The 18609-nt window shown below is 40.2% G+C and overlaps 1 protein-coding gene across 6 annotated transcripts in view; it reads right to left on the bottom strand.

Annotated features, from left to right (window-relative positions):
* Positions 1-9109, bottom strand: part of AIPL1 (AIP like 1 HSP90 co-chaperone) — a 150997-nt gene extending 141888 nt beyond the window's left edge. For 4 of the 6 annotated variants that reach the window (XM_077480460.1, XM_077480465.1, XM_077480467.1 and 1 more), the window contains exon 1: positions 8966-9109. In XM_077480460.1, the coding sequence (XP_077336586.1) occupies positions 8966-9061 (96 nt within the window). In that variant the 5' untranslated portion in view covers positions 9062-9109. The remainder of the gene's footprint in view (positions 1-8965) is intronic. The other 2 variants (XM_077480466.1, XM_077480462.1) reach the window with 2 other exon arrangements.
* Positions 9110-18609: the final 9500 nt, after the last annotated feature.

The following is an 18609-nucleotide window of genomic DNA, read 5'->3' as shown; positions in this document are numbered from 1 at the left end:
ATTTAAAAAAGTCCCAAGATACAATCATCTCTAAGTAGTAAACTTACAAAGATCATCTTATGCTGTCTGAATGTCATCATGGGTATTATTGAACAAACATTGCTTTTATTATCTCTGATAATTAAAAAGTGACATTTAATTTTCATTAAGACACAAAGCAAACAGATATATTCATGAGAAAATATGAGACTAAATTGCAAAAATCTATGAAGTGTTCAGGACAGGAACATATAATGCAAAAGCTTAAAAGATGATCTATGGAAGTTCTATTATACTGTCTCCTCAGATTTACACACTGGATAAGTGCAGCCAAAATAATTATTGCCATTAATTGGCTTTACCTAAATATACCTGTAGCGGTACCCCCATAGAAGCTGCTGAGAAGTGTGGTATGTCTGTCAACCTGCCTAGCCCTGCATTCGCTCTCAGGCACTCCAAGACATAAAGCAAATACCCTTTGTAGGCTGGGACCACGGGCCCCTATGGTGTAGCAGAAAAGTCTTTGTGCTAGCTGCCCTACTATGGCTAATTATCACAGTTAGCCTTCTTCAAGCCCTGCCAGCCCTCCTGGCTGCAGCTGCCTCTTTCCACCGCCCCTTCCATCACAGTCCACACTTCTGGTTCTGCACCCATCTCAGACTGCAAGATCCCAGTCCTTTTAGGAATGCCTCCCAGTCCTCCTGACTGTGCCTCACTCACCAACCCTCCTGGCTGCAACTAGTTGTCCTCCCAGAAATCTCTTAGTGCTCTCTCCCGTTGTCCTCTCTTTGCTCTCTCTTGTGCCTTCAGTCTGGGACCTGTTCATGTGTCCCTGAAGGTGGTCCTGACTGCACCCGAGCCCAGGTCCAAGGTCCCACCCCTCCCAACTGGGGAGCTCCCTCAAAGGTCCCAACAGTCTCCATACTCTCTCACTCCAGTTCTTCATCCGACAACTCCTCCCCAGCTGGGCTGACCCTGGGTATTAGAGATTGGTTAGGGCTCCCTAAAACACCCCAGGCAGCTCCGCGTCTTCTCTCCTCCTCTCTTTTCAGATCTTTCTAGCAAACTCTGGAAAGAAGAGGGTGGTCTCAGTGATGCTGATTTTTTTTTTTTTTTTTTTTTTTAGCACAGGAATAACTGTTGATCCTGTTAGAAATCTAATTTCCTTTGAACGGAAATGCCAATGTTCTCAGCAATCTTCTGTGAACTAAAAGCACCTCCTCCATATGTAATGGAGATGAGGGGAGGGGAGGTGTTTATCCTTCATATCAGGAGGGTTGTCCTAGGATGACAAAGGCTTTCCTTACAGTACAGCATAATCACTCTGGGACAGAAAGTGTTTTATTGTGAGAATCACAAGGTGGAAATAAAAGCTAAAACAAAACCTGAAAAAAAATATGAATGTACCTACCACAGCTAAGAGTGTTTTTGGGTTCAGTTACACTTTACCATAGGTTTTAATTCTTTCCCAAAGCAGAGATTTCCCATAATTTTATGTCCCCATGACACTCATTTCCAAAGTTAGAGAGAGAAAATATTTCTGAAGGGGTTATAGACAACAATAATAGATTGTTGTCTAGCATTCTAATAATTGTGCCAGGATTAATATTCCTTTTGTTAACCTTTTGTATTCTCAAAGTCCCTAAAATGTTAAGAGTTACCAAAATATACATAACACTGTGTGTGTGTGTGTGTGTGCGTGTGTGTGTGTGTGTGTGTGTGTGTGTGTGTGTGTGTGTGTGTGTGTGTGTGTGTGTGTGTGTGTGTGTGCGCGGTTTTTGCTTCCACTTAATAGCACTAGGGTTGTCAGTTTGAATCCCACCCAAGGTACTGCCTGCATTCAATTTGCATGTTCTCTCTGTACCTGTGTGGGTTTCCTCCCACAATCAAAAGATATGCTGGTAGGTTGATTGTTGGCTCCTGTCTAACTTGGCCCTATGTACAAATGTGAGCTAAGGACCTTCGATTGTAAGCTCCTTGAGGGTAGGGACTGATGTGAATGTACAGTATATACTGTATATATGCAAAGCGCTGCATAAATTCTTGTGCTAAATGAATGCCTGTAATAAAAAAAATAACATATATACAGTATATGTGGCCTTTCTCAAGATGAATAGAGATAGCAAAGTGCAACGCTAAATACAAGTCCTAACAAATAAAAACATTCTTTCTAAATACTACATTTTTAGCAAACTTATAATAGCTTTTGGAATATCAATATGTAGGGGGTTTCAAATGAAAAACCCATAGCTGCCCAAACTTTAAACTACAGGCGTGAGTTTACTATAGCGTAAAGCATAATTAGATTAATTTCAGCAGAAAAAATAGACACTGTTTTATACATTATTGTTGACTATTTATTACCTATTTATCTACCTACTACCTTATATCTTTCTCACGCTGACTCAGATCATATCCTTTGCACCAAGATATCAGTTATAAAATCGGTCTAGCAACTAGGTTAGGTTCCTAAAATATACTACTGCTGAGTGTAGAATGTCGAGTACCAGTAAGCAGATCCGCAGGATTTTTACTGAAGCTTCCTTTTTACTGATATGCCAAGTTAACAGCAGAGAGGACATCACATACAGTACTGTAAACCATTTCTACATGTGCCCAGTGGTATTCCAAGAACATACTGCATGCAGAAACAAATCCAGGAACTATAGCATAGACAATATTTGATTCTAGCCCAGCAGACCCTACAGACTAACTGAAACCATAATTCCATGTTGGGTTGGAAATGGATAGAGGAACTGTGACAGAAATTTCCTACCACTGGAGAAAGTAAGAGTTGTAAGAATCTAGCAGGTGACTGTGCCCACTGCATTCCATAAATATTTATTTTGGGTGGACTAATCCTTTAATTCCCAAGGTAGAAGCAGCCATCCAAAATTCCAAGGTGGTTGGGAAAAAGGCTCACTAGTCATGGCAGGAATTTCTTAATGGTGAAGTCTCTAAAAGTTATGAGAAACTCACCGGTGACTCCACAGGTAACAGAAAGTCAGTTTTGGATAGACTGACCCACTGACTTAATTAATGGAAATATTTTGACAATTACAGAAAACAGATGTGTACCTGGAAAACATTTTTACTGGTTTTCTATAAGATTCAGAGACTCCATTGATTAGATTTTACCATGGTAATTTGTGTCTACCTTTTCTACAAGTCCATTTTGATGGTGTCACTCACAGCGGGCCTACCCAGTTTTATAGACAATTCACTGGGGGAGGGGGGGGGGGTTCATGACACTATATTAGAAACATGTACTGGTCATTTTCAGCTGGGTGAAATTGTAAATTCAGTTGGGTATATCTTACTACTGAAGTTCTTGAGTGTTACAAAAAACAAACAACTCATTGTTCACTATTCCAAAAACCATGCAAAATGAATTAAAAAAATGGGTGTATTAGACCTTAAACAGAAAGTGTTAATTAAAATGCACACAATATTTTCTAAACAATGGTTGACTTCCATGTTTCTCATCCCATGAGCTTTGTGGTTTCAGTTGCCAATAGGGCATATTCTCCTTTAATTTTGTAAGTATAAACAAGATTAATTATACTGTGCAGCTTTGTGCTCCCTCTCTGGGCCTATATAACTCTGGCAATGAAACACAATTAAAAATGGTAGTGATCAAGGGAGTTATTTCTTTTTGAGCATAATTAACTTAGGAAATATGCTGACTTGTTCTAAAAGTTATTTAGATCACGAAAAACATATTTGAGGATAATTCCACAGAGGTTGTGGTTGTAAAACAATCACGCCACTACCTAAGTGACAAGCACAGTTATTATTCCTCACTTTCTAAGACTTAATGGAAAAAGGAACAGCTTTCTATCAGCATTATAAGACTTGTACTTAGAATTAATTGAAAAACTGGTTGGTAGGCTCAGGTCTATCCTTAAGCCAGGTGCACACAGTCGACATTCGGGCCCATGAGTATGACGGTCTGTCCGGAACATCTGGTTTCTGTTGGACATGCATGCTGAAAAACCCGCAGCCGACTGACTCCCGATCAGCACTTTCAGCCAATGACAAAGAGCGCTGATTATAGTGTTCTGGCGGGGGGCCTTCCCTCTGTCAGAACACAACAGCTCAGCGGGGGAGATTGATGCACTAATGTTGGAGCATTAGTACAGCGTCTCCGACTGGAGCTGGCAGTTTTTGTTTGTGCAACCTGCTGGGTTGCATTAAAAAAAAACTGAAGTTTGTACCGGCTTTAAAGAGGAGGGCCGGTTTTGAAAAAAAAAATGTAAAAGTCAGCAGCTGCAAACACTGTAGCTGCTGACTTTTAATAAGCACACTTACCTGTCCAGGGCGCCCGCGATGTCGGCCGCCCGAGGCTGACCCGTCCCTCGTCTCGGGTCCTGGCGCCGCCATTTTGGGTAAGGGAAACAGGCAAGGCTTCACTGCCCATTTCCTACTGTGCATGTGCGAGTCGCACAGCGCTTTGTGAATGGGACGCGCTGTGTTCTGGGACACACAGTTCCCAGAACACAGCGCGATCCATTACCCAGAAGACGCCGCACGGAGGAGAGAAGAAAGAAGATCTCCGTGGAGGAGGAAGAGGCAGTTTAGGATGATGTGCCTAGCAACAGGCATTTCTGGTAAGTAAAAAAAAAATGTTTTTTTAATTTTCTTTTTTATGATTTATTTCTAATTTTTAATGTATTTTCTTTTTTCAGGGTGGCTCTCCACTTTAAATTGCATGCGCAAAAATTTCACTGACCAAACCAATTTCACTTTCTAGGACAACCAGTTGAAAACTTGCTCTTATTACCTATCCTGAAGTAGATAAGTAATAGGCTGATTTGTTGTAGTGGTAGCAAATATTCCACATGAATGAATCTTTTCATATTCATTGTGACACCATTATTAAAGAAGAACATATAAGCTCAAGAGCTTCTAAATTAGTGGAGATCTACCTCCTTCCATCCCTTCAAGACTCGATATGCAGAATAAGGTTCCCTTGCATGATGTCCCATAGAGGAGGAACAATTGCAAACAATATTCACCTGCAATGGAAATAATATACTCACCTCTTCTGGCTTGTGCCCACGCCATGTATCATGGCTCCATACTGCGACTCCTGCATCACTGCTGAGTACTGTAGTGACATAGGGGATGGAGGATTGACCCACAGCATGCGGCAGGATACACAAGAATCTGAAACTCTCAGAAGTGTTAAATGCAAAGTCAAAAGACAAAGGCCAATGGAGAAGGACAGGTGCCGAGGCAGAATAGTAATTACTGACAGTGATAGCTACTAAAGTATTTATTTCTGCGTTCACTCCCTGTGCAAGAAGACAGCAATGTGTTTTAAAATAAATTAGTGATAAAAGCTTAAAACAGTTTAGCGAATTGAATAAAGTAGTTATGACACATTTGTGGTGGTATGTCCCCTTTAAAATGGCCATGCCAGATTAAAAAAAACCTTCCATCAGTATTGGTAGCTTGACCAACACATGTGGCATATTGAGGTAGTTCTTAATAGCACCACTTTAACAGAAAGGTGCTATGACTGTCCTAAATTCAAAAAGTATTACCTCGGATTCATAGTTAACAAAACTGGAGTCAATTAAGACCAACTCAAACTTGGTGTATAGATGCAGGCAGAATGCAAAGCAGTATGTTTGGAGGCAGGTAGAGGGCAGGGTAGGCCCCTTTAAAGGTTACTCCTCCTACGTAGAGGATTCTGAAAGTCCCCATATAGTCTCGAGGGGGAGCTGGCAGAAGCCTGGAGAGAGCAAGGAAAGAAGACAAGGCTGCTGTGCTCCTGCTCTCTTTCTTCCCTGGTAAAGAGCTAGGCTCTCTGGAAGTTCCCTTTTCTGCACTCCTGGGTGAATAATGTAAAGCTCTACCGCATCACAGCTGAGGAAGAGGCAGTAAGGTCTCCTCCTTGGGTCCCCCCTTCAGGGGGAAGGAAGTATGGAAGGCAGTAGAGGGAAAGTTTAGACTAATCACTCCAGCCAAACCAAAGCTAAGGAACGAGCATCTTCTAGTTGGGTAGTTATACACTACCTCTATTGTTGTTGAGAACAGCTTTGGATTAAAGAAGTTGGAACTGGTATGCTCCCACTCAACTTTCTACAGTAAAGAAGTTATTGATCAATTCTTTCTTTTGTGCGAATGTTTGCACTATGGATATGATCCACAGCCAAACCTGGGGAGATCATAATATGTAATATGTATCTATGTAAATCTGGCTGTCGAGCCCCAGAAGGAATGAGGGCCAACATTTAGATACCCCTGAGAGTGAGGGGGTTGAACAGGCACAGCTAGGAGGGTGGAAGGGCCCAGTCTCCAGCCACCATCCTCACACACAGGGCAGTACAATCTGGACTAAGAAGAATTTTTACCCTGGAAGTCAGTACAACTTGTGATGTGACTGGACTACTCACTATGGACACACGAGAGGTTGCCCTGGCCCTGCTGTTTGAAAACTAGTGACAGGTGGGAGAGGAGGAGGTAGCAGCGGAAAACACGCTGTCAGCTTTTCAGTAGACAGGTGCCTGGCACCCAGCGATGCTGTTTCTGGGCGGAGCCTGATGGCAAAGCTGAGGAACCAGTTCTCCATCCGGTTTGCTCTTTCTTTGCGCTTGACAATGGGCAGTGGTTGGATACTGTATAGGCAATAGCAGGTTGTCTATTAGACCTAATGGGGAAACTATGGTCTCCCCATCAACCTCTGCCCACCCAGCTACAAAACTCATTGCCACTGCACTGTGTAACAGCTATAGAGGAGGGGAAGGAGCTCAGATGTAGTGAGGATACAGTGTCCATATAGACACTCCAGCCTCAGTGACAGTGTGCCTCCCCACATGGTGCTTGCCCCAAATTCATACACATACATGAATATTTCACCGGCACCAACATCATGTCATGCGGAAGCTCAACTGACTTATGACTTATCACTCTCCTTATGAATGCTCCTTTTTTTTAATTTCTCAGTCTATAATAAGAAATCTGAGCAGGGACTTAATGCCAAGTTATCATCTATATTTGGTCTGGACATGTTTTGGCATGTTTTAGTTACGCCTTTAGTATGCATGTGCTGTCTTTGCTATAAATGTATGATGCTAAATTCTTTTAGCTGAAAAAAATAAAAATATCCAGCCCTTCATATTCACTCTACAGTTAATTAGCTTGTATGTCAAGAAAACAAAAGACATATACCACCATCTGTTGTGTGTAATCCTGCTGCTTTAATTGATAATGCCACTGATAATACTGGGGACATTCTCAGAGGCCACAGATTATACAGCAACGTATAGAATGGCATGTCATAAAATATAAATGTGCTTGCCACTGTGTTAATTAAAGTCAAATATATCTGCTAGGCATATACCTCAACCTGCTGTTGAAAATATAATTTCTGAAATGATGCTCTATAGATTAAAAGGGCAGACACTGGATCTTACAGTAACGAAACGATGAAACATGCTGTAAAAAACAATCATATAATTATATGATTTGTTGTAGGCCAATACACGGTAATGGCCATTGTTTGGAAACACTGTTCATATATAAGCAGATTCTTTGATAAAAGATCCAAAAACGTGTCACTCTAAAAAAAATTGCTAAGCTCTGACTATAGTTATAAAAACTGCTTCTGACTCCAACAACGTTACTGTCATCATTCGCTCCGTAACATTATGCTTTAAAGTGTATCTAAATCCATGAAAAATAAATATCATATTGCAGTTTACCAGGTCTTAGATGTAGTGTTGCATTAGACTTATTGTTTAAGGCTATGTACATTTTTTTGGCAAGTGCAGAACATTTTCTTTTACTCCTACTTTTTTTTTTGGTGGGAGGATACAACATATTAGAGTGTATGTTAAGGCAAAACTTCAATTTTGAATCAACTGTTTTGAATCAACTGGAATGGGGTAAGAACCCTACTCAGGTTTTATTTGCTCTTTGTGTCCCCATTAGGCAAATTCAATTTTCTTCCGTGTCCTGTGACAGTTATCTCTGGGTCAATAGAGGGGACACCTGTTCCAGTGACAACTGTCTAATGCCCTGTACACACGGTCAGACATTCCGACACCAAAATCGGTATGATTTTTTTCCGACGTATTTTGGCCCAAACTTGTCTTGCATACACACAGTCGCACACAATTGTTGGAAAATGTGATCGTTCTGAACGCGGTGACCTACAAGACGTACGATGGGACTATAATGAGGGCAGTAGCCAATAGCTTTAGTCTCGTAATTTATTCTGAGCATGTGTGGCACTTTGTCCGTCGGAATTGTCTACACACGATTGGAATTTAAACGATCGGATTTTGTTGTCGTAAAATTTTAGATCCTGCTCTCAAACTTTGTGTGTTAGAAATTCCGACAGGAAAAAGTCCAATGGAGCCCACACACGATCGGGTTTTCCGACAACGCGATCCGATCGCACATTTTCCATCGGAAAGTCCGACCGTGTGTACAGGGCTAAAGAGTTGATTTCCCTAGCTTTGAAGAGATTTTCTCTCTCTCCTGTTGTGTCTACAAGACAGGAAGTGAAAATGTATAGGACAAAAAAAAAAAAAAAAACTCAATACAAAATTGAAAAAAATTGTTTTGGATATACTTTAATCTGCAATATCTATCTAAAAAAAAAGGGAAAAATATATTTTTTAGATTTGATTTTTTTATATACTAAACTTAATAAATAAAATGAAATTGTGCACACAAACACTACACGCTGTACATTACCTTTAAAAATGATATTAAACTGCAAGAATGAAAGCTGAAAATTACAATCACTGGGTGAGATACTATTCAATTAATAGTTACGTACTGAAGGTACTTAGGTTAGAAAATAAGTTCAACCTCTTACAAACTCCAGGTATCCAGGTAGACATGTAATTTGTGCTATAATTCCATATAACTTCCTCTTATACTGCACTTACAACGCTGGTAGTAGTAATGTTACAGGAGAAACAATGACATCTAGACTTGGCAGTGCTACAACACAAGAGGAACAAACCTTTGATCCACTGATACAATTCGGTAGCTCTCCTGTTCCTCCATGATGAATTTTCTTCTTCACTCCTTCAATGTTCAAACCTATTGCTTCCTCCATTGTACCTGCTATCTGCGGATGAAAATGGATTCGGACTGAGAGATTAACCTTTATATAGAGATAAAGAAGGATCTACAAAGCTGCCTTCAAAGCATAAGACCTAGGGATTGAGGAGTCTTAGGACAGATTGGTTGCCTTAGTCAGGAATCCCTGTATACTTATATAACCAATTTTTCTGCACAACCTAGAGGTGACATATAAAAATAATATATGTGCAGACACGCCACATAGGATTCTAAAAATTGTTTTTATTTATATTCCTCAACTGAGAAATAATGACTTGTAATGCTGTGTGATTTATTTCAATGCAATCTTACAGAGAAAAAGTTTAAAGGAGAACTCCAGGAGAAAAAAAATATATAAACAAAATAAAGATATCTATATCAAAAAGATATCCATATAGATCTATCTATCTATCTATCTATCTATCTATCTATCTATCTATCTATAGAGATAGAGATAGATAGATATATATCTATATATATATATAGATATATATTTGTATGTATATCTATATATATATATATATATATATATATATATATATATATATATATACATACATAGATATCTAGATAGATATATATCTAGATATTTACATCATTTATACAAAAACGGTGAAAAAATATGATGCTTTTTGGACCAAAATGCCTGTTTCCTTGAGAATTTTTTTTTTAGAATAAATAGAAACAATGCAAAAATTTTAGCAAACTATATTGCAGATCCATACCTGCTTTTGTCCTGTTAAAACAGAACTAAAGTTAGAAGGAAATAATGGTGAGCAGACAGGCACTTTATTGCAAAAAAAATGACATTCAATGTCTCTTCTGCAATACAATAAACTTACTTTCCTGTTTATGAATTTCTATAGAATATACACCTGCATGGATTAGTATATGTTTTCGGCAGTAAAATCGAAATAAGTGCAGCGCTAAATACAAAGTATCCCTTGAGGGATATATAGTGCATTCAATAAACAATATATAAAGTGCAATATGCACTTTATTTATATATCCTTTATTTATTTATTGTTTATTGAATGCACTATACAGTATAAATCTCTCATGGGGATACTTTGTATTTAGAGCTGCACTTATTTTGATTTTAGTTTGATTATTCACATGTTTAGGAAGCGTGTTTAGTGCTGGCAGCTTTAATTAGATTAACATAGCAGCTCACAAGATTTCACATACCGGTATTTATGTTTTAGACAGGCCCCAGTGTTGGGGTGAATAAACTCCCCAGGGCATGAATGGAAATTACATCATCCCGTGTAGGCCAATTAAGACAGCAAAAGACCCAGAACCTGGAAGAAGCTGGGAGAGCATTATGCAGCCAACCGGAGAGCTTTTTGTAGACTTTAGTTACACTTTAACCCTGAGATAGGCCATTACAAAAAAGAGTTGTGAATGTGGGGTTTAGCCATTAGTATAATCACATGATTGGTCGTCACAAAATTGGAATAATTAATACAGGGTGTAGCAATGACCTCTGGTTGTGCAGCATCTTATGCCATCCTCTATCTGGGGAGTGGGAGCAGCAACTGTTTGGATGCCTTGTCTACCTGTGTCTCACCTTATGGTGGCACAAATATATGGGGGATGTGTTCATCATCTGGATAAGCCATGCAAAGCATTGGATGACCTAATGAATTGTCTGAATTGTAATGACCTGAATATATACTGGGATTAATCATGTATCTGAATTCCTATGATGGGATGATGATATCATGTGATCGCCATCATATTTCCTTCCTGGGTATACCAATTCTTGTGAGGTACACTGCACCAAGAAAACTTATGGCTTATAAAATGCTCAAACAAGCAATTGTTTGGCTTTAGATATTTATAACTGTAATTATCAGTACATCAGCAGACTTTTCTATATAGGTTGGCAGTGGTGAATACACAGGCTGCTGAAATTAAAAGAAAAAAAAAAAAAGAGAAATGAAAATAAAGAGCCAGAACCGTGTAAATTGACAGAACGTATCTCTACGCATTTTCGGTAGTAACATAATGCAAGCATTGGTGCAGTATAGGGCAGGTGTATGGACAGCAAGAATTGGAAGAATTCATACATATTTTACAAAAAAGGGTTGATCTTCATTTTCTGTGATAGCCCACAATATTACACACCGGAAGAATTAATGACTTGCTGCAGAAAAAAACTGCAGATTAGAAAAAGATTTTAGAGACTGGGAATGGCCATTTTAGCAAGAGAATTATACTCTATAATGTGCATGTAATTAGAAGTGCCTATTTATATCCCCTGCCGAATCCCAGACAATTCTCACAGGCAGAGCTTAGACCCCTTTCACACTGGGGCCAGGCTGTGGCCACATTCCGGGTAAAACGTTGCTCGTTTTAGCAGTGCGTTAGTGCTGTTTAAGTGACGCATTTTGGCCGTTAGAGGGTTGCTTTCAACCCCAAAGAAGTAACTCTTGTGTTGCTGCTCTTCTGAATAGCTTTTCAGGTGCTTTCAATGGGCAGGATGATTTGGGAGCGCTAAATACAGCGCTTCCAACCCACCCCAAAGATGCTGCTTGCAGAACTTTTTGGAACGTCCCGCAAGCGCTCCGCCCAAGTGTGAAAAGTCACACTTGAAAGAATGGGAGGCAGTTTTCAGGCGCTTAGCAGAGCCTGTCCCAGTGTAAAAGGGGTCTTAAAGTAGAAGTTTAGTTTGTTGATTCTTTTAGGGAGCTGAAGGGGGTATGGCAGAAAACACATAAGATATATGGAAACGCTAGTATCACATCCCCTGGGGCCCCTTGTTAAAATCTTACTTTTGGTGTCTTCTTCATAGACACTCGCTATTGTCCTGTCTGTCTTCTGGCATGGTTAGTGTTCTTAGCAGCTGCTGCTACTGAGAAAAGTTGCACCACCTGCCCCATTCCTCCCTCTAAGCCAATCATATTGCTCATATCACTCTTGGCCCACAGTGCATCATGTTCTGTGAATACCTGATGGATATCCTGTCATTCAACTGCTCCTCCTTCATATACAGAATGCAAATCATTATGGGAGAATAGTGATATCAGCTCTGTGAATGGGCAAAAAGTAGTGGGCGAGTGGTGCAACTTTTCTCTGTAGCAGCGGCTGCTGTTAATCTTCTTAGTGCAGGAAGACAGCCACTCAGGTCAGTGTCAGGTGGCTCTGAAGGGGCCAATGGAGGGTAGATTTTTAGCAGAAGCTGGTAGTGGGATAAACACTAATAAATATAACTAATGTGCTTGGTGCTGTATGCCCCCCCCCCTTGAAATAAACTTCAACCAAGCTCCTCCTCCTTCTACATACACCTTCAAACATACATCAACATTATTTTAACCAATAACACACCCTAAAACTGAATACTTTTATTACTGGCACCAAACGAGTCAGTTGCTATATCATTAGTTACCTACACTGAGAAAACTGAACAATATTTTCAGAATATTTGTGTGGTCAGCTTAAATTAAAACTATAGGCAAAACATTTGTTTTCATTTTGGATAGAGTAACAGAGGGTTATAACACCTGTAAGGTTTATTTTTGCCATCTCTGTCTCATTAGTGTCACGATCTGGAGTCAGGCTCAGAGACCAATAGCTATAGCAGCAGAGCAGGTATTCACACAGGTCACCCTGGCTGATGGCACGGGTTCACCTGAGGTGCGGGGTCTAAGCACTAACCGGTATTCACCAGAGCTCCCAAAGGTGGAGATGGGCTTGGCTGCGTGTTAGTGCCAGGTCGCGGTCCTCAGGATAGCCCCACCAGGAGGTGAGCAAGCCGGGGTTCAGTAGCGGATGAACAGGTAAGGATCAAACTAGAGCGTGGTCAGTAAGCAAGCCAAAAAGGTCGGTAACGAGTTGTTGCAGATTGGGATCAGGCAGAAGCGTAGTCGTGGAACAAGCCAAGGGTCGATAACAAGCAGTAGTAAATATAAGCGGCAGCAGCAAAGACGGGAACGAGATACAGGCTGGAGATGGCACAATATTCTGGCAAGGAGGAAGTGCAGAGACATGGCTTATATAGGAAGTTCATGGGAGGAGCAAAGGGTTCAAGGTTCAAGCAAACAAGATTCAAGACAAGATCACTAAAGGAATTGTCCAAGGAGCTGTCCAAGAAGCTGTCCAAGGAGCTCAGTAAGCAGAGTCACTGCCAGACACACCAGAGGTCCCAGGTTCAAGCCCAGGTCCTAACAATTAGGGAGATTTCCCTTCACTTTCTGTCCCATAGCCAAACAGGAAGTGACAGGAAATTGCAAACTAAGGGATTCTCTTGGGGAGCCCCAGGTCACCAGAACTAGTGTCCCAATTGGAAGATTGCCCCTCTATTACTTTTCAGGGGACAACCCAAAATGTGGGATTTTCTTTTACTTTCACTTTGAATGATAATGGTAAATAGGACAAATAGAGAGCATGAATCCCCCTAATGGGAGCACAGACAGCAGTAAAAACTCAGATGTGTTATAAAACCTCTCCATTCTATCCAAACCCCCCACTCCCCAAAAAAAGTTTTGCCTTTAGTTATACTTTAATAAAGCTGGGTAGGTCTAAACCAGGCAGACACGTTTAGCTCATTAGATACAGTGACGTTTTTTCTAGTGCACTCCAGGAATTCCACATAAGCTCAATTGGGCAGCATGATAGAATAAAGAGGGTGGTCAGTAACAAAGTACGTGTGGTGGGGGAGGGTCAGGTTATGGGTGTGCCTGTTGGCTGTTTTCACATAGAATAAACAGGCATCAAAGAGTGAAACTGTCATGAGAGAAGTATTGAGGCTACCAATAATGACCTCTTACTGAAAATGTCAAAGAGCCGAACCAGCAATGCCTTTTAATATCCTAAAAGTCCTTAGTTCCACGGGATCTTAAAAATCTTCTGATCCTATTGGTGTTGTTATTCAACAGTATTGTAATGGTGCTGATGGTCTGGTTACTAGGAAGACAGTTTCTCCACCACAGAGGATCTGCACAGTGCCCTTTGTTTTCAATATACTATAATATAAATAAGAATTGAAGTGCCACATCACTGTTCCAGATACAATTTTGTTCCAATAGGGGTCAGACGAACAAACTAAAAAGTAGCCAACATGTTTTGGGGGTCCAAAAGTGCCCCTTTCATTAGGACAGGAATAGAAGACAATACATAGGATTGAATATTAACTGGAACTTCAGTGGTACTTTCACAAATGTGAAGGTCTGCACAAAGTTTATTCGCCAGCTGGTTTGGCAGCCAAAACAACAATTGCAGACATTTTTGCAGACCCTCACCACCCAAAACCATAAAATACAACTTTTTTTATTTCCAGAAACCACTGTATTTTTATGTCAGAAACTGCCAAGCAAAGTGGTAAGTGGTAAGTATGGTAAGAAAAGAAAAGCCCAGAAGGGTGGATGCAAAGGAGGACTGGGATCCTTTAGCCTGGTGAGCAAACACAAACAACTAGCCCTTACGTGGAAGCTACAGACTTATGTGAGTCAAAGCTACAAATTTTGCCAATGTGCTCACTAATTGGTTGACATGATGAAAGGTGGGTGTTCCTAGAGGACATGTGTTTTTATGATACACCTCTTCACATCATTCAACTTCCTTGTAGCTTTTGGCATTCAGCCTCTTGATATATCAGAGCCACAAAAAAAAATCCCCCTCTTCCGGTTGCTGTAAATGAAAATAGATATATACAGTGCCTTTAAAAAGTATTCAAACCCCTTTAAATTTTCCACATTTTGTCATGTTATAACCAAAAGCGTAAATGTATTTTATTGGAATTTTATGTGATAAACCAACACAAAGTGGCACATAATTGTGAAGTGGAAGGAAAATGATAAAGGGTTTTCAAAATGTTTTACAAATAAATATGTGAAAAGTGTGGGGTGCATGTGTATGTGGCCCACTTTACTCTGATACCCCTAACTAAAATCTAGTGGAACCAATTGCTTTCAGAAGTCACCAAATTAGTAAATAGAGTCCACTTGTGTGTAATTTAATCTCAGTATAAATACAGCTGTTCTGTGAAGCCCTCAGAAGTTTGTTAGAGAACTTTAGTGAACAAACAGCATTATGAAGGCCAAGGAACACACAATACAGGTCAGGGATAAAGTTGTGGAGACGTTTAAAGCAGGGTTAGGTTATAAGAAAATATCCCAAGCTTTGAATATCTCACGGAGCATTGTTAAATCCATCATCCGAAAATGGAAAGAGTATGGCACAACTGCAAACTTCCTAAGACATGACCATCCAGCTAAACTGACAGGCAGGGCAAGGAGAGCATTAATCAGACAAGCAGCCAAGAGGCCCATGGTAACGTTGGAGGAGCTGCAGAGATCCACAGCTCAGGTGGGAGAATCTGTGCACAGGACAACTCTTAGTTGTGCACTTCACAAATCGGGCCTTTATGGAAGAGTGGCAAGAGGAAAGCAATTGTTGAAAGAAAGCCATAAGAAGTCTGTTTTCAGTTTGTGAGAAGACATGTGGAAGAAGATGCTCTACTCAGATGAGACCAAAATGTATGATCCTAAACATACAGCCAGAGCTACAATGGAATGGTTTTGATCAAAGCATATCCATGTGTTAGAATGGCCCAGTCAAAGTTCAGACCTAAATCCAATTGAGAATATGTGGCAAGACTTGAAAATTGCTGTCCACAGGTGCTCTTCATCCAATCTGACAGAGCTTGAGTTATTTTGCAAAAATGTCACTCTCTAGATGTGCAAAGCTGGTAGAGAGTAGAGACATACCCAAAAAGACTTGCAGCTGTAATTGCAGTGAAAGGCGTTTCTACAAAGTATTGACTCAGGGGGGCTGAATACAAATGCGTGCCACACTTTTCACAAATACTTTTGTTAAAACATTTTGAAAACCATTTATCACTTTTCTTCCACTTCATAATTTTGTGCCATTTTGTGTTGGTCTATTACATAAAATCCAAATAAAATACATTATGTTTTTGGTTGTAACATGACAAAATTTGGAAAATGTCAAGGGGTGTGAGTACTTTTTCAAGACACTGTAATTCCCAATGCATATCACTGACTGTGGATCCAGCTCTGAATGGTGAAGTGTCTGTACTTGCTACACCAACCCAGCCTAGCTCATCAGTACTGGCCTGAGGGGCAAGCGCCCCTCTGTCCCCCAGTCATGCTCCGATACAGGACAATAGAGATTTTAGATTTTCTTGGAAATCCCCTTTATTCTGACAAGTTTGCACTCACTTCTTACTGTGAAACTGCTTTACATAACAGTAAAATTTCAGCAGTTGCAATAAGCTATTATTTTCTTAGAGACTCATTTCCTTTAATTAGTATAATTAACTCTACTGCACATAATTATTTAACCCATTTATTATCCCACAACACAATACAAGTTTCCTTGTGATAACAGCAGTAACTGAATAAAAACAGTCACTAGTAGAATATGCGATGTTCTCTAATGACAGGAAGATGTGTAAAGCTATTATAAGTGACCAACTACTTCAGCTGGCAGTTAGAAAAACAAAGCCTTGTTTCAAACAATGTAAAGGCACTGCAAGCATGAATGGAGCATATCAATGCTGCAGCTTTGTATTACAAAGTCAGATGATGGTACCTGTTTCCTAGAAGTCAATTTTTCAATCACAGATGAATAGGTATCAGTTCCATTATTGTAGTAATGCTAATGCAGTTACTAGAGGTGAAATCGGGACATAGACTTGTTAAAAGTCTCAAAACAATCAAATGGAATTTGATATGTAAATGTTCTGCAAACCGTTCCTGGCACCAACTAGTCTACCGGAAACCAACAGCGGGATGTGTTTAATCTGTTGGGAATTTTATATAAGAAAACCTGATAAAAGCCAACAGCACACTGAAACTCACAACAGCCCATATACGGATCATTTTTTTTTTTTTTTCTGCTGATGGTAAATACCAGAATTAAAAGAATGCTGGCCCAAACTGAATTTTTGTACACAGGCCAAAGCAGGGTTAACTGAAATCTTCCTTAAATACAGGTATAGGTGGCAGAAAGACATACAGGTCCCCAACTCAATACTGAAGATACAGTAGGTGCTGCAGCACATCCAGCCTCATAGTCCTGACATATAGTGAGCATTAGCTTACATCTGTGTATGTGACAAAACTTTTGAAAGGAAAAACATTAACATTATAACCACTGACAGGTTAAAGTGACACTAAAGGTTCGAGTTTTTTTTTTTTTTAAACAAACATGTCATACTTACCTCCACTGTGCAGCTTACCTTCTGTGGCATTGACAGAGTGGAGGGACATTGGAGAGGTGGTAATCTGAAGCGAGCCATCTTTTGTAATGAGACCCAGTGGATCCACCATTTCAAAATGATGAGCCCTCAGGGGCTGAGCATCGAATTAGATCTGAATTGTTTCCTGTCCAATTTTTAATATTTTAAACATTTTATAATATACATTATTTGTATTGCTTTCATTGTATATATATATATATATATATATATATATATATATATATATATATATATATATATATATATATAATTTTTTTTTTATCTATTTTTAATTAATTTTTATTTCTTTTTATTCCTTTTTATTCCTATTTTATTTTATTATTTTTTATGTATTTTTATGTATTTATTATTAGTTCCAATAGTAAAAAATCCTTCCTGACCCCTAAAGGCGATCAGATTATTCTCTGGATCAATCATCTGTGGTAAACTATCAGTGGACACATGGCCTGTGCAGTAGCTTTGAAATCCCTACACTTCTACTCTCTATGGCACTTGCAGGTTAGACGTTTATGGTTTCCTTGGAAATTGTTTGATGTGATCAAACCAGTAACATGGCGTTTTTGTCTCTCCTATGGACACTTTTTGATCCTTAGGAGCGACACTCCTCCGGCCTTTATTTAAACTGGCTCAGCCTACCAGAAACTAGGTCCTTGATGATGCCCTGTGGGAGGGCAAAATGTTGATGCTGTTTCCGGGACTACTACTGACATCAGTTACGGTCGTTTGGAACGCACATTTGGAACACACACTACTAACGATTGTTTCATACGATCTGTTTCATGCTTAATGCTTGTTAATCCCTTCGTTTTGTAAGTACCTGTCAGGATGCTCCCACCAGCAGACAGTCTTATCCTCCCAGAAGACCTCTGAGGCGCAGAAGAATGCGCATTCCTGTTGCGCATAGAAACTGGGCTGTGGCGCATAGATGTGCGCAAGCGCAAACAGGAGCGCAAACAGAAGCCGTCGCGCACCCCCAATGCACGGCGGCGATTGTGCGCAGCCTATTTAAGTTCAGCCAACACCTTGCCTGGTGCTGCTTTGTCTTCAGCTCCCGAGTATCATGTCCTCTGTGAACCTGTGTCCTGATTACCTGTTACCTACCCGGCTCATCTGACCATCCTTGAACGCTGCCTGTACCAACCTCGGCTCGTCCTGTGACCTATCTCCTGTCTCTTCCCTTGCACCTGCACCTCTGATCCGGTTTTGACTTGGCTTGCTTCCTGACTACGATCCTGCCTGAACCTTGTACCCGATTCTGCCTGATGTGTATGACCCTGCCTGTTTGACCCTGCTCTCCGGTGTCTCCACCAACACTT

The sequence above is a fragment of the Lithobates pipiens genome, unplaced genomic scaffold, assembly GCF_037356315.1.
Source record: "Lithobates pipiens isolate NorthernLeopardFrog02 unplaced genomic scaffold, aLitPip1_a1.2 Scaffold_16, whole genome shotgun sequence".
NCBI classification, from domain to species: Eukaryota; Metazoa; Chordata; class Amphibia; order Anura; family Ranidae; genus Lithobates; species Lithobates pipiens.
This window is presented reverse-complemented; position numbering and strand designations above follow the sequence as displayed.